The sequence below is a fragment of the Palaemon carinicauda genome, chromosome 17 (genome assembly GCF_036898095.1).
Source record: "Palaemon carinicauda isolate YSFRI2023 chromosome 17, ASM3689809v2, whole genome shotgun sequence".
Taxonomy (NCBI): Eukaryota; Metazoa; Arthropoda; class Malacostraca; order Decapoda; family Palaemonidae; genus Palaemon; species Palaemon carinicauda.
Genome location: NC_090741.1, coordinates 51,177,494 through 51,191,401, shown reverse-complemented (window position 1 = coordinate 51,191,401; position 13,908 = coordinate 51,177,494). Strand labels below are relative to the sequence as shown.

At 41.3% G+C, this 13,908-nt stretch overlaps 1 protein-coding gene across 6 annotated transcripts in view; it reads right to left on the bottom strand.

Annotated features, from left to right (window-relative positions):
• Positions 1-13,908, bottom strand: part of LOC137656743 (CAP-Gly domain-containing linker protein 1-like) — a 57,856-nt gene that overhangs the window by 22,579 nt on the left and 21,369 nt on the right. For 4 of the 6 annotated variants that reach the window (XR_011047013.1, XM_068390989.1, XM_068390985.1 and 1 more), the window contains exon 3: positions 7,722-7,827. Coding sequence is in view for 5 of the 6 variants with exons in the window: in XM_068390989.1 (XP_068247090.1) it covers positions 7,722-7,827 (106 nt within the window). In the remaining variant the exon portion in view is untranslated. Of the gene's footprint in view, positions 1-7,721; positions 7,828-11,309; positions 11,451-13,908 lie in introns of those variants that run through there. The other 2 variants (XM_068390987.1, XM_068390988.1) reach the window with 2 other exon arrangements.

The window sequence follows — 13,908 nt, the reverse complement described above, 5'->3', positions numbered from 1 at the left end:
GGCTCTGCACCAGCTTCGGAAGACTTCCCACTTGGATTGATAGACTCTACGAGTGGAAATCCTCCTTGCTCTGGCAATCGCTCTGGCTGCCTCCTTCGAAAAGCCTCTAGCTCTAGAGAGTCTTTCGATAATCTGAAAGCAGTCAGACGAAGAGCGTGGAGGCTTGGGTGTACCTTCTTTACGTGAGGTTGACGTAGAAGGTCCACTCTTAGAGGGAGAGTCCTGGGAACGTCGACCAGCCATTGCAGTACCTCTGTGAACCATTCTCTTGCAGGCCAAAGGGGAGCAACCAACGTCAGCCGTGTCCCTTCGTGGGAGACGAACTTCTGAATAACTCTGTTGATGATCTTGAACGGCGGGAATGCATAAAGATCGAGATGGGACCAATCCAGCAGAAAAGCATCCACGTGAACTGCTGCCGGGTCTGGAATTGGGGAACAGTACAATGGGAGCCTCTTGGTCATGGAGGTGGCGAACAGATCTATCGTTGGCTGACCCCACAAGGTCCAAAGTCTGTTGCACACGTCCTTGTGAAGGGTCCATTCTGTGGGGATGACTTGACCCTTCCTGCTGAGGCGATCTGCCGAGACATTCATATTGCCCTGAATGAATCTCGTTACCAGCTTGAGGTTTAGACTTCTTGACCAAATGAGGAGGTCCCTTGCGATCTCGTATAGCTTCCTCGAATGAGTCCCTCCCTGCTTGGAGATGTATGCCAAGGCTGTGGTGTTGTCGGAGTTCACCTCCACCACCTTGTTTAGCAGGAGGGACTTGAAGTTCATTAAGGCCAGATGTACTGCCAACAACTCCTTGCAATTGATGTGAAGCGTTTCCTGTTCCTTGTTCCATGTCCCCGAGCATTCCTGTCCGTCCAAGGTCGCGCCCCAGCCCGAGTCTGATGCGTCCGAATAGAGATGAAGATTGGGGGTCTGAACAGCTAACGAGAGACCCTTCTTGAGAAGGATGTTGCTCTTCCACCACATGAGAGTAGTCTTCATCTCTTTGGTAACAGGAATAGAGACCGCTTCGAGCGTCATATTCTTGTCCCAGTGAGCTGCTAGATGGAATTGAAGGGGGCGGAGGTGGAGTCTCCCTAACTCGGTGAACAGGGCTAACGATGACAGGGTCCCTGTTAGACTCATCCACTGTCTCACCGAGCATCTGTTCCTCTTCAGCATGCTCAGAATGCACTCTAGGGCTTGGTTGATTCTTGGGGCCGACGGAAAAGCCCGAAAAGCTTGACTCCGAATCTCCATTCCCAGGTAAACGATGGTTTGGGAAGGAATAAGCTGGGACTTTTCTAAGTTGACCAAAAGACCCAGTTCCTTGGTCAAGTCCAAAGTCCAATTGAGACTCTCCAGACAGCGACGACTTGTGGGGGCTCTTGACAGCCAGTCGTCTAAATAAAGGGAGGCTCTGATGTCCGCCAAGTGGAGGAATTTCGCAAGATTCCTCATCAGTCGCGTAAACACCATAGGTGCCGTGCTTAGGCCAAAACACAGGGCTTGGAATTGGTACACAACCTTTCCAAAAACGAATCTCAGAAAAGGTTGGGAGTCTGGATGAATGGGGACGTGAAAGTAAGCGTCTTTCAGATCCAACGAGACCATCCAGTCCTCCTGCCTGACCGCTGCTAGGACCGACTTCGTCGTCTCCATAGTGAACGTCTGCTTGGTGACATAAGCATTGAGCGCACTGACGTCCAGCACCGGTCTCCAACCTCCTGTCTTCTTGGCCACCAGAAAGAGACGGTTGTAGAAGCCCGGGGATTGATGATCCCGGACTATCACCACTGCCTCCTTCTGTAACAGGAGCGACACCTCTTGATGTAACGCTAGCCTCTTGTCCTTTTCCTTGTAGTTGGGAGAGAGGTTGATGGGAGAAGTGGTCAGAGGGGGATTGCGGCAGAATGGTATCTTGTAACCCTCCCTTAGCCACTTGACAGACTGGGCGTCTGCACCTCTTCTTTCCCAAGCTTGCCAGAAGATCTTGAGTCTGGCTCCTACAGCTGTCTGGAGAGGAGGAGAGTCAGTGTTTGCCTTTCGAAGACTTGATACCTTTCTTGGACCTGCCCCTGTGACCGTCTGGGCGGGTACCTCCTCGGCTGAGGGCTCTGCCACGAAAGGGCGGAATAAATCTAGTAGCAGGAGTATCAGCCACTGGGGTGCGGTAAGTTCTAGGAACTGAAGGAGCAACCTTAGCCTTCCGTGCTGAAGAGGCCACAAGATCATGCGTGTCCTTCTGAATGAGAGCCGCAGACAATTCCTTGATAAGATCCTCAGGAAACAGGAACTTAGAAAGAGGAGCAAAAAGTAACTGTGACCTTTGGCAAGAGGTGATACCAGTGGAAAGGAAGGAGCAAAGCTGTTCCCTTTTCTTGAGGACTCCCGATACAAACATAGAGGCAAGTTCGCCGGAACCATCGCGAATTGCTTTGTCCATACAGGACATGATCAGCATGGCCGAGTCTTTGTCAGATGGGGCAGTCTTCTTGCTCAAGGCCCCCAGGCACCAGTCGAGAAAATTAAAAATTTCAAAGGCGCGAAAGACTCCCTTCAAGAAGTGGTCCAGGTCAGAAAAGGTCCAGCAGACCTTAGAGCGTCTCATAGCCGACCTTCGTGGAGAGTCAACCAAACTTGAGAAGTAAGCCTGGGCAGAGGCAGGGACCCCCAAGCCTGGTTCCTCTCCTGTGGCATACCAGACGCCCGCCTTAGACGTCAGCTTAGGAGGTGGAAACATAAAAGACGTCTTTCCCAGTTGCTGCTTGGACTGCAACCAATCCCCTAACATTCTCAAAGCTCTCTTTGAAGATCTAGCGAAGACGAGCTTAGTGTAGGCAGACTTAACAGGTTGCATGCCTAGAGAGAACTCGGATGGAGGAGAGCGAGGGGTAGCAGAAACAAAGTGATCCGGGTAAAGTTCTCTGAACAGAGCCAGAACCTTGCGAAAGTCGATGGAGGGTGGCAATGACTTGGGTTCCTCCACGTCAGATGAAGGATCATCCAGGTGAGCAGCTTCATCCTCAGAAACCTCATCACCTGAGGGTTGAGAAGCGAGAGGTAAAGTTAAAGCGGTCTGCTGAATGGCTGAATCCTGAAGAGCGGGTGCATGCGCACTTGCGGATTCATCCTCAAGTCTCTGTTGAAGAGGATGAGGGCTGGTAATGACAAAGTCCTGAGGCTGGGATGAAGGAGGTTCTGCGGAGGTCTGAGGAGCAAGCGTGGTGAGAGGCGACTGTAGTAAAGCATGAGGCTCATGCTGCATAGACTGCGGTTCAAGTTGAATGGGAAGAGGCTCAAGCTGAGGAGAAAGTGGTAGATGCATGCGTTGAGGTGGCTGACTCATAGCATGAGGTTCCTGCCTCAAGAGTTGCGCTTGCTTCAAGGGTTGAGGTGGCTGCGCAGAGAGAGGCTCTTGTCTCACGAGTTGAGGTTCTTGAGGTGCTTGCCTCGAGAGTTGAGGTTCTCGCCTCGAGGAAAGTGGAGGTGGCTGCTGCGAGAGTTGAGGTGGCTGCCTCAAGGATGGTTGAGGTTGTCGTACCTCAAGAGGTTGCTGCCTCGAGGATGGTTGTAATGCAAGATACTCCTGCCTCAAGGGTAGAGGAGGTTGTAAAGCATAAGGCTCCTGCCCCCATTGTTGAGGAGGTTGCTGCGTGGTAAGAGGCTCCTGCCTCAAAGAAAGTGGAGGTTGCTGCACAGCGCTGGTATCTGGCAACTCCCAACGCGGCAGCTCACGCATGGAGGTAGCTTGAGGAACCTCAACCTCATACGTCTGGCAGATTGTACTGCGCAGAGGAGGAGGAGCGCTCGCAGGAGGAGGTGTATTAACCTTCTCTGCCTGAAACTCCCGCATCAACACCGCAAGCTGCGACTGCATAGTCTGCAGCATAGCCATCTTAGGATCAACAGAAGTTGAGGTCTGTTGAGGCATAGCTTTAACAGAAGTTGAGGTCTGTTGAGGCAGCGCCTTACCTCTCTTAGGAGGCGTGCAGTCACCTGATGACTGCGGCGAGTCCGAGCTAGCCCAATGGCTACACCCTGGCTGTTGGACTCGCGCGGTCTGGACTTTACGCTTAAGAGGTCTTGAGGCCTGAGTCCAGCGTTTTCTCCCCGAAAAATCTTCTGCAGACAAGGATATTAAGGGCTCAATCGTCTGAGAGTGGAAGTGACGATCTCTATAAGATACGCCCGCAACCACTGAGGATACTACTGTGCGCCGATCAAGGCCTGCCGAACCCTTTTGCCCTTCGACATTGCTTCTCCCCTGGGCTTGGGAGCTTGCAAGAGGTCCCGGACTGGGAGGACGACTGGCACGCACAGAAGTATCCTCACGCGCAACACTGACACTGACACTAGCACTAGGCACAGCACTGGCACTACCACTTCCCACTGCACTTTTCACTTTAAGTTCCTTGACGTCTGCCAAAAGGAACTTGTGGTCACTCACTACCGACTCCACTTTATCACCTAAAGCCTGAATGGCACGTAAAACATCTGACATATCAGGCTGAGCACTAATAGTAGGTTCGGGGGTAGCCACTACAGGGGGAGGAAAAGGTTGAGGATCATGGGGGGAGGAATAAAGTAAAGAGCGAGCCGAACTCCTCCTAACTCTCTCTCTCTCTAACTTAGTGGTATACTTGAGGAATCGAATAAAATCAAGTTCCGAAAGTCCGGCACATTCCTCACATCGATCTTCCAACTGACAGGATTTTCCCCTACAGTCGGAACAAACGGTGTGAGGATCAACCGAGGCCTTCGGAAGCCGCCTAATACAAGTCCTACATCGTCTTTGGGGAGGAGCTTGAGAATGGTCGGACATCTTGAATCAGAGAACAGTCAAGGGGGATTCCAAATTAAAGCTAAAGATCATTAAACCATAAATCAAAATTAATCCAAAAGCTATCTAAGCTAAGGGAAAAGCTTCCTGTATAGCGAAAGCTGAAATCTCAGAGCAATACTTCACCAAAACCGTGAACAAAGACTCCAAAATTATAAGCGTATCCATGTAGGTCTTGCCGGAAGCACGACAGAGGAAAAATTGAGGTGGTGTCAACAAGAAGTACTGCAGTACCTGGCCACAGGTGGCGCTGGTGAGTACACCCCCCTCTTGTATAGCGATCGCTGGCGTATCCCGTCCGTAGAATTCTGTCGGGCAACGGAGTTGACAGCTACATGATTATCGGGTAAGATTAATATTGAAAAATACAAAATATAAATCAGTTACAATGGTTATTAACCCTTTTTACCCCCCGGCTATTTGGAAATTTCCAACCCTTAACCACCAGGGGTTATTTTTTTTCAAGCACATTTTGAAGTATATTTTTTTTAAATTACTCTAACAGCCTTAATTTTCGACATAGAGAGGTCAGGTTGGTCTCATTCTCTTGGAAAATGCCTGAAGTTTCTCAAAAAATTATCAAAAATATGCAAAAAAAAGATTTAAATAGCAGTTTTTTGCAAGGACGTACCGGTACGTCCATGAGGGGGTAAAAGGATGAGTTTTGTGAAACGTACCATTACATCCTTCGGGGGTAAAAGGGTTAACACTGTAAAAATATAATTTTAAGATTAAAATTATTTCCATACTGACTAATGTATATCACTGTTCCTTCTTCTTTACGGGACAACCACAACCCCAAATTTCAAAGACGAAAAATTCTAAGACTAGTAAGAGAGATAATTGAGGATCAGTCGAAGAAAGTGTTGGAGTAACAGCATTGAAGAACTGTTGTAAATATGGGATGGAAATTAAAGAAATAAGAAGTTGGGGGAAAAGGACCCTTAAAAAGAAAGAGAAAAAAAATTATGGAAAAGATGGAAGAAACTATTGAAGAAAAGAAGAATGTGATGAAAAAATTAAGATTCATAATAGGAAATCGTCTACAGCCTTATATCAGAGAAATGGATCTGGATAAGGCAACCCTTATTATTATTATTATTACTTGATAAGCTACAACCCCAGTTGGAAAGGCAAGATGCTATAAGCCCAGGGGCCCCAACAGGGAAAATAGCCCAGTGAGGAGAGGAAACAAGGAAAAATAAAATATTTTAAGAACAGTAACATTTAAATATTTCCTATGTAAACTATGAAAACTTTAACAAAACAAGAGAAAGAGAAATGATAGAATAGTGTGCCCGAGTGTACCCTCAAGCAAGAGAACTCTAACCAAGACAGTGGAAGGCCATGGTACAGAGGCTATGGCACTACCCAAGACTAGAGAACCATGGTTTGATTTTGGAGTGTCCTTCTCCTAGACGAGCTGCTTACCATAGCTAAAGAGTCTCTTCTACCTTTACTAAGAGGAAAGTAGCCACTGAATAATTACAGTGCAGTAGTTAACCCCTTGGGTGAAGAAGAATTGTTTGTAATCTCAGTGTTGTCAGGTGTAAGAGGACAGAGGAGAATCTGTAAAGATTAGGCCAGACTATTCGGTGTATGTGTAGGCAAAGGGAAAGTGAACCGTAACTAGAGAGAAGGATCCCATGTAATACTGTCTGGCCTGGCAAAAGACCTAATAACTCTCTAGCGGTAGTATCTCAATGGGTGGCTGGTTCCCTGGCCAACCTACGACCTACAAGTAATGGCGAACCAGCCAACATGTTTTCAGCACACTGGGATCGGAGTTGTAACGGCTCTCTTGCCCACGTTTCCAATCCTATCCCATATCCTTTGAGACAAGGTTAACTCTATCAGGGGAAGAATAGCCGTGGCTTGTTTTAAACACATCCCTGTTTCATACACGACATCTCTTGGGATATTCGCTCCAGGGGTTAGAACCCTGTGATACTTCTTAGGTAAAATTCTCTGGTATATCACTCGCTGAAACATCCCAAGTAAAAACTGGCATTGAGGAACTTCCATCAGGACGACATGGATCGAGCCCAAAAGACTACAATAATGTGATAGAAACCATGTGAAAACTATGAAGTACAACACAGTGAGCTATCAAGGTACTGTGTTTTTGGGCTAAAGCCATGTCGTCCTGATGGAAGGTTCCTTCAGTAGCTTCCTAGGGTATATTTAACTACAGTGGATATTCCCAGAGAATTAAACTAAAGGGTATCACAGAATTCTAACTTCTGGTGCGAGTACCCTAAAGGTTTCCCTCCAGGATATCGTTTAGTCGACTGTGCATAAGCGGGAAGGTTATGAGTTGGCTCACCCTAGGGCAACAATATTACTCAGTTCCTCACTTTTCACAGGTGTCTCTGTTACCTAATCAAAGCGATGATGGAGGGCTGTACCTCGTTGAATTTTTAACGTCCGTTGAAGCTCCACCGACGGCATACTCCCGATAAAGGACGATAGTTTGTACCCATGTGGAAACAAAAACATGTTGTAAATGTGAAAAATTACCTGCTGCTACTAAGGATTCCTTAGGCTTTACTTTTCCAACTCGGGTTATAACTTGGCTAATAATAATAATAATAATAATAATAATAATACTACAGACGATAAAACGGATTTTGAGCGAAGCAAAAAATCTATTTTTGGGTGAGGTAGCCATGTCGTCCTGATGGAAGTTCCTTCGATGGTAGCTTTTATACCTAGGAAGCTACCATCGAAGGAACTTCCATCACGACGACATGGCCTGAGCCCAAAAATAACCATTGCTAAAAGAGATAACAGAGAGATGGATAAAATTCAAAAAGTTTTAAAAGATTTTTCTGGTTTCAGTATATTTATGGGATAATTTACAATCTCTCTCATAAACTTACCTTGTATCTTGCGACATACTCTTCCTCCTCATATTTTCTTAAGAGTTCAGCTAATTCTTTGTCAAAAGTAACCAGCTCCTGTTGAACTTCTGCCATGTTGCTACCACTTGGACGGGAGAAAAATGTAAAATTCATCAGCAAAATTATCAATATGCTACTACTGAACTATTTTTATTTTCTTCATCATCATTATTATTAGTCTAAGACTCGCACACAATTACTGTCATTCACCTTTCTGAATTTTATCCTCGGAAAAAACCGGGAACAATTCATGATTCCCTTTCCTTCAGAATAAAAAGCAAATTCACAAATCCTAAAGTAATAGAACAAATTTGGAAGTCATTCATATTTGTCTTAATTACACAAACCTGAGTTTTTTACCATGCATATGTTTTCAGCTGAAATCTAGCCATAAGTTTTTGCACTATAATCAATTTCTTTTAGCGATGCAGATTTGCACCGACTCGCAGCGGTGCCCTTTTAGCTCGGAAAATTTTCTTGATCGCTGATTGGTTGGACGCGATAATTCTAACCAATCAGCGATCAGGAAAATTCTCCGAGCTAAAAGGGCACCGCTGCGAGTCGGTGCAAATCTGCATCGATAAAAGAAATGGACTATAGGTGTCAACGACCCTCCGCTACTTAATGGGGGTGGTACACAGATCAACACGCCCACACGCTCACCCAGCAATGAGATCCCTCACTTCTTATAGCAGGCAAGACTTATGGGTGATAGGAAAAACTGATTAGTTTATGGCCCAGAAAGAATTAAGGTTAACGGGAGCCAGAAACCAAAAGGGACATAGACACTTAGTAAGTGTGAGAGTAGGGTGGCTAGTCTATGCACCCCCTAATTAGTGGAAGGTCATTGATGCCTCGCATTAAAAGTTTATGGCTAGTTCCAGCTGTGACGAAAACATGTATTCACAATAAAAGAGTGAAGGGTTTGTATTCATGGGCTTACTGCATCCTGCTTTTCCAACTAGGGTTGTAGCTTAGCAAATAATAATTAATTAATTATATATATATAAATATATATATATATATATATATATATATATATATATATATATATATATATATATATATATATATATATATATATATATAATTGTATATATATATATATATATATATATATATATATATATATATATATATATATATATATATATATACATACTGTATATATATATATATATATATATATATATATATATATATATATATATATATATATATATATATATATATATATATATATATATATAATACCTTTAAATACATTATTAATTAGTTACGGAGTAGCTTTCGTATCATGAGTCACGTTTTATATGTAAATCACCTAATACGTTTCCATTCCTACAAAAACCCACATTGAATGTTATAATAAAGATAAACTGTGCTAACCACAATGAAATACAACCCCAATACTGTTGAATCATTCAATACTTTAACCCAACTGGTAATACCTGTAAATGAAGTACAGTACTGTAATTATTACAACCTAATGTAATAATAAATGGAAAATAACATAAATGCGGAATCTTACCTCTCGATTGAGGCAATGCCCAAAAGCTAAAAGTCGTGGCTAAGGACAAATGGCAGAAAACAGGAACACTCAACTTTACGAAACATTAACAAACGTTAGAAAACACTAACACAACTTTACGAAAAACTTGAAATTAAATTTCTTTTATTTTTCTTTTTCTAATTTCTAATTTTCTTTTTTTACTTTACGTTTTGTACTTTCTAAATATCATCAATTTCTTCATCACTTCCACTTTTCTGTTTATTCCGACCACTTTGAACTTCCTCTTGGCTTCCAAAAGCCTCTTTGAAAAATAACGATCCAAGAAGCTTGTTTTCACTTGCTTTGGAAATATTCCTGAAATGAACCTGGCAAATATCATTTCACTGCACAAAAACACAACCTATTTAAGCTTTTCAGGGGTGTCTCTTTTCTACAAAAGCTAACTTTTTATAAAAACAAGATAGAGCCTCCTTAATTTCTGCAATTGTCATAGGATCCTCCTTCTTATCGCCACTAGAGAACTGTTCTTGAACGACGTTCACTTGCATGACCTCCAACTCCTTCAGGCTGTCCATCGTAAGCTCCTCTTGGTGCTCCTCAAGAAGCTTATTAATGTCGTTCTCATTGACGGCCAGCCCTGTGGACCTCAGCCTCATATTGCAGAACAGGCTCAACATCGTCAACTTTTTCGGCTTCGGCTTAAGCGAGGCCTACGTCGAATCCCTCGGAGACTTGTGCGGAGACGGCATCAGGCAACAAATTCTTCCACGAAGAGTTCAAGGTGCGCCTCGAAACCTCCTGCCAAGCTTGATCGATGAGTCGGAGACATGTGACAATGTCGAAACGCTTCTTCCAAAATTCACGCAGGGTGAGGTTCGTGCTGTCGGTGATTTCAAAACATTTCCTGATGAGATATTTCGTATAAACTTTCTTAAAGTTCAAAATCACTTGCTGGTCCATGGGCTGGAGGAGAACAGTGGTGTTAGGCAGAAGATAAAGAGTACCTTGATGAAGGAATAATTGAGAAGGATATCTTCCTCGAGGCCAGGAGGATGAGCAGGGGATTTGTCCTACACCAGCAGACATTTCTGAGGGAGGCGCTTCTCTTCCAAATATTTTCAGACAGACGGCACGAAACCGAGATATACCAACTCTACAAACAAGAATTTCGTTACCCAGGCTTTAGCATTAGCCTACTGGAAGCTTCTCATTTAGCACATTGTGGGCCTCGAAGGCTCGAGGAGTCTCCGAATGATACACCGGTATGGGCTTGGCCTAACAATCCCAACTGACGTTAGCACAGTGCTTGTCCCGTCCATAACTATAATAAAACCCACAAGTACACCACCTAACATAACCTAGGAGGCGTATCTTAATATACTCGCCTACCGCCCTCACACTGTCGTATCCTCAGTTTACCCTAGAGTGAGTATCACTCCAGGCAAGGTAATATTAATCATATATCTTAAAACTAACAAAATTTTCCCCATAAAGGAAACTGAAAGGATGCGTAATGAGAAAGTTTAGCCTAACCCAACCCAGTTCTCCCACTGTGGGGAGTTTGGTCTAAACTGTCAATATACGAGAAAAAAACTCTAATTACACATTATTTTCGTCCAATTTTATATATAAAAAGATAACTTTCAACAATAACTATATTAATATAGAATTACGAACTACTGTAGGCCTATGGATTAAAAAAAATTGGAGAAATTATGTTTTCCTGTCGTAAATACCGTGATTTAATAGAATTTGACCTTCATTTTAACTAACTACAAACGACGTAAATAAATATTTTCGAAGGAAAAGGAAGATTTTCTGGCATTTATTAATAAGTAAAGCTTTCTCCGTGTATCATATATTTTAGGATATATTTTATTAACTAACTATTTGCGACGGAAATAAATATTATACTCTATGAAAACGTGTTTTTTTTTGGGTATTATTGTACTGTATTACAGGGCAATGTAACCTACGATCAAAACCAGCCTACTTAATGTGTAAAAGTCCTTTCATTATAACATAATATAATTCAGGAGGGTGTGATTACTTACGGTAGTAAAATAACACCGTAATGGCTTCAAATTTACCTGGATCACATAAGGGACTCTGCAATCACCGTATAAATAGTAAACAAACAAAAGTAAAAAACAAAACAAGGGTTTAGGCATAGTCTTTGCAACGGCGCCTCTAATAATCTAAGATAGTAAAAGAAAGACAGACAAGCCTACATATATAAAAATCATGTGTCTTAGATTAGCAATATATCCATTTAAAATAATAAAGTCAATATGAATTATGTCCTGTATTTCCTTCACACCACCTGCTCGGTGACTAGATTTTTTTCCCTCCCCAGTGTTCTTTCATTATTTAAGCAATTTCTGTTCCAACATATTTATCATTGTCCTTTCCATTTTTTTTTCTTTTTTTTTCTTTCTCCCTCTCTTTTTCTTTGCTAATATGTATGGTATCATCATTGTTAAGCGTTAATTCTATTGTGACTTTGTTACCCAGACCTTAGATCTCTGTGGTCAACCTGCTAATTGATGTTTATAACATATCACTGATTTTATTGCATATCTCATCTTTTTTTTACCGATGTCAAAAGTGTAAGATCGCTGTACCCTTATTGTAACTCTGTATATGGCTTCTGCTGAAATAAAGATTATTATTATTATTATTATTATTATTATTATTATTATTTTCAAGATGGCGGGCAGCATTTCATCCAATGCCCTTAGTGATTCTAAAGACAGCTATTTTCTTAATCATAATTGTGTAGGATACGTTTAAATATTTCCTTCTGCACCACTATTCTTGACTTGCTAAAGGATTGAAAGACTCCTTATTTGGAAAAAACATGAGCCTACCTACTTGGTTAGTTGTAAGGCAGGCAGTCAGTCATTAGAACGTCCTGCACTGAAGGTACAGGGCACGGGCTCTTGCGTTAAAGCAGCCCGTAAAAAATTGTGAAGCTGCATATTTAAGCAGACCTCCCCATTAAAACATTTTAAGGGTAACTTCAAAGATGAAACACTTCTTTCATTTCAAACCAATGTCGATAATTCAAAAAGCGTTAAAAAGATTTTTTTTAATAAACAGGTTATTTTGACCAATCTTTTTTATCTATTATTTTAAACTTTCAAATGTACAAAAATTAATACCTAAAAGTCTGAAACAACCGTGTGTGAAGTTCAAGTTCAGGTGTTGGGCGCAGGGATTTGCCATAGTTACTAATCCAACTAATAAAGAAAACGTATAGATGATATAGAGAAAACGGAACAAAATAAAGGGGATACTAAACCAATAGAAATAAACTGCTATATTTCAAATTGCCCAAGAATATGTTACATATGCGGACCTAGGTGATACATAGTGTTAGTAAATTATGATAAGGTAAGAATAATAGAATCTCTACCATGATAAAATAGATTTTATCGAAATAAGTATTATAATCTTAAAGTAGATATATCAAGTCCTCGAAACAAAATTAAACTACTTCATTTTGATCCCGATCCAACAATTCACAGATTAAACTGTGATAACAACCTCACTCTTATTCATTCCGTCAAATAGAGAATCTATTTTGAGTTTGCAACCCAATACTATACTTTTGGATGTATGATAAGGCCGTGGTTGTCAAAAAAAAAGAAAGAAAAAAAAATCACCAGACGATCCAAAACATTTAAGATAAGTTTCTATGACAGGTGAATTTACTTTTCAGGACACTTCATCACTAAGAAATCTCTCAGGCAGAACTTTGGAATGGCTAAAGGCAATTTAGACCACCATTCACCTTTATTATTATTATTATTATTATTATTATTATTATTATTATTATTATTATTATTATTATTATTATTATTATTATTATTATTATTATTATTATTATTATTAGCTAAGCTACAACCCTAGTTGGACAAGCAGGATGCTATAAGCCCAGAGGCACCAACAGGGAAAATAGCCCAGTAAGGAAAGGAAAATAGGAAAATAGAATAATGTAAGAAGAGTAACATTAAAATAAATATTTCCTATATAAACTATAAAAACTTTAACAAAACAAGAGGAAGAGAAATAAGATAGAATAGTGTGCTTGGACATTGAAACGTAACACTCCAAAATCATACCATTGTTCTCTAGTCTTGGGTAGTGCCATAGCCTCTGTACCATGGTTTTCCACTGTCTTGGGTTAGAGTTTTCTTGCTTGAGGGTACACTCAGGCATACTATTCTATCTAATTTTTCTTCCTTTTGTTTTGTTAAAGTTTTTATAGTTTATATAGGAATTATTTATTTTAAAGTTGTTTCTGTTCTTAATTTTTTTCCTTGTTTCCTTTCCTCACTGGGCTATTTTCCCTGTTGGGACCACTGGGCTTGTAGCATCCTGCTTTTACAACTAGGGTTGTAGTTTAGCAAATAATAATAATAATAATAATAATAATAATAATAATAATAATAATAATAATAATAATAATAAAAAGTGTAAAGGTGTTGTTAAGAGACTTATTTCACTGTTGGTGTTTTGGGCTTATCCTGGGCCCATAACTTGACATTGAAATAGTCTCGCAACAGACGCCCCACATTACGTTACCTATGATAGCATGCTACTGTCAAAATCAACAAGTAGGTCTTTATGAGGTGTGATGTTTGTTAG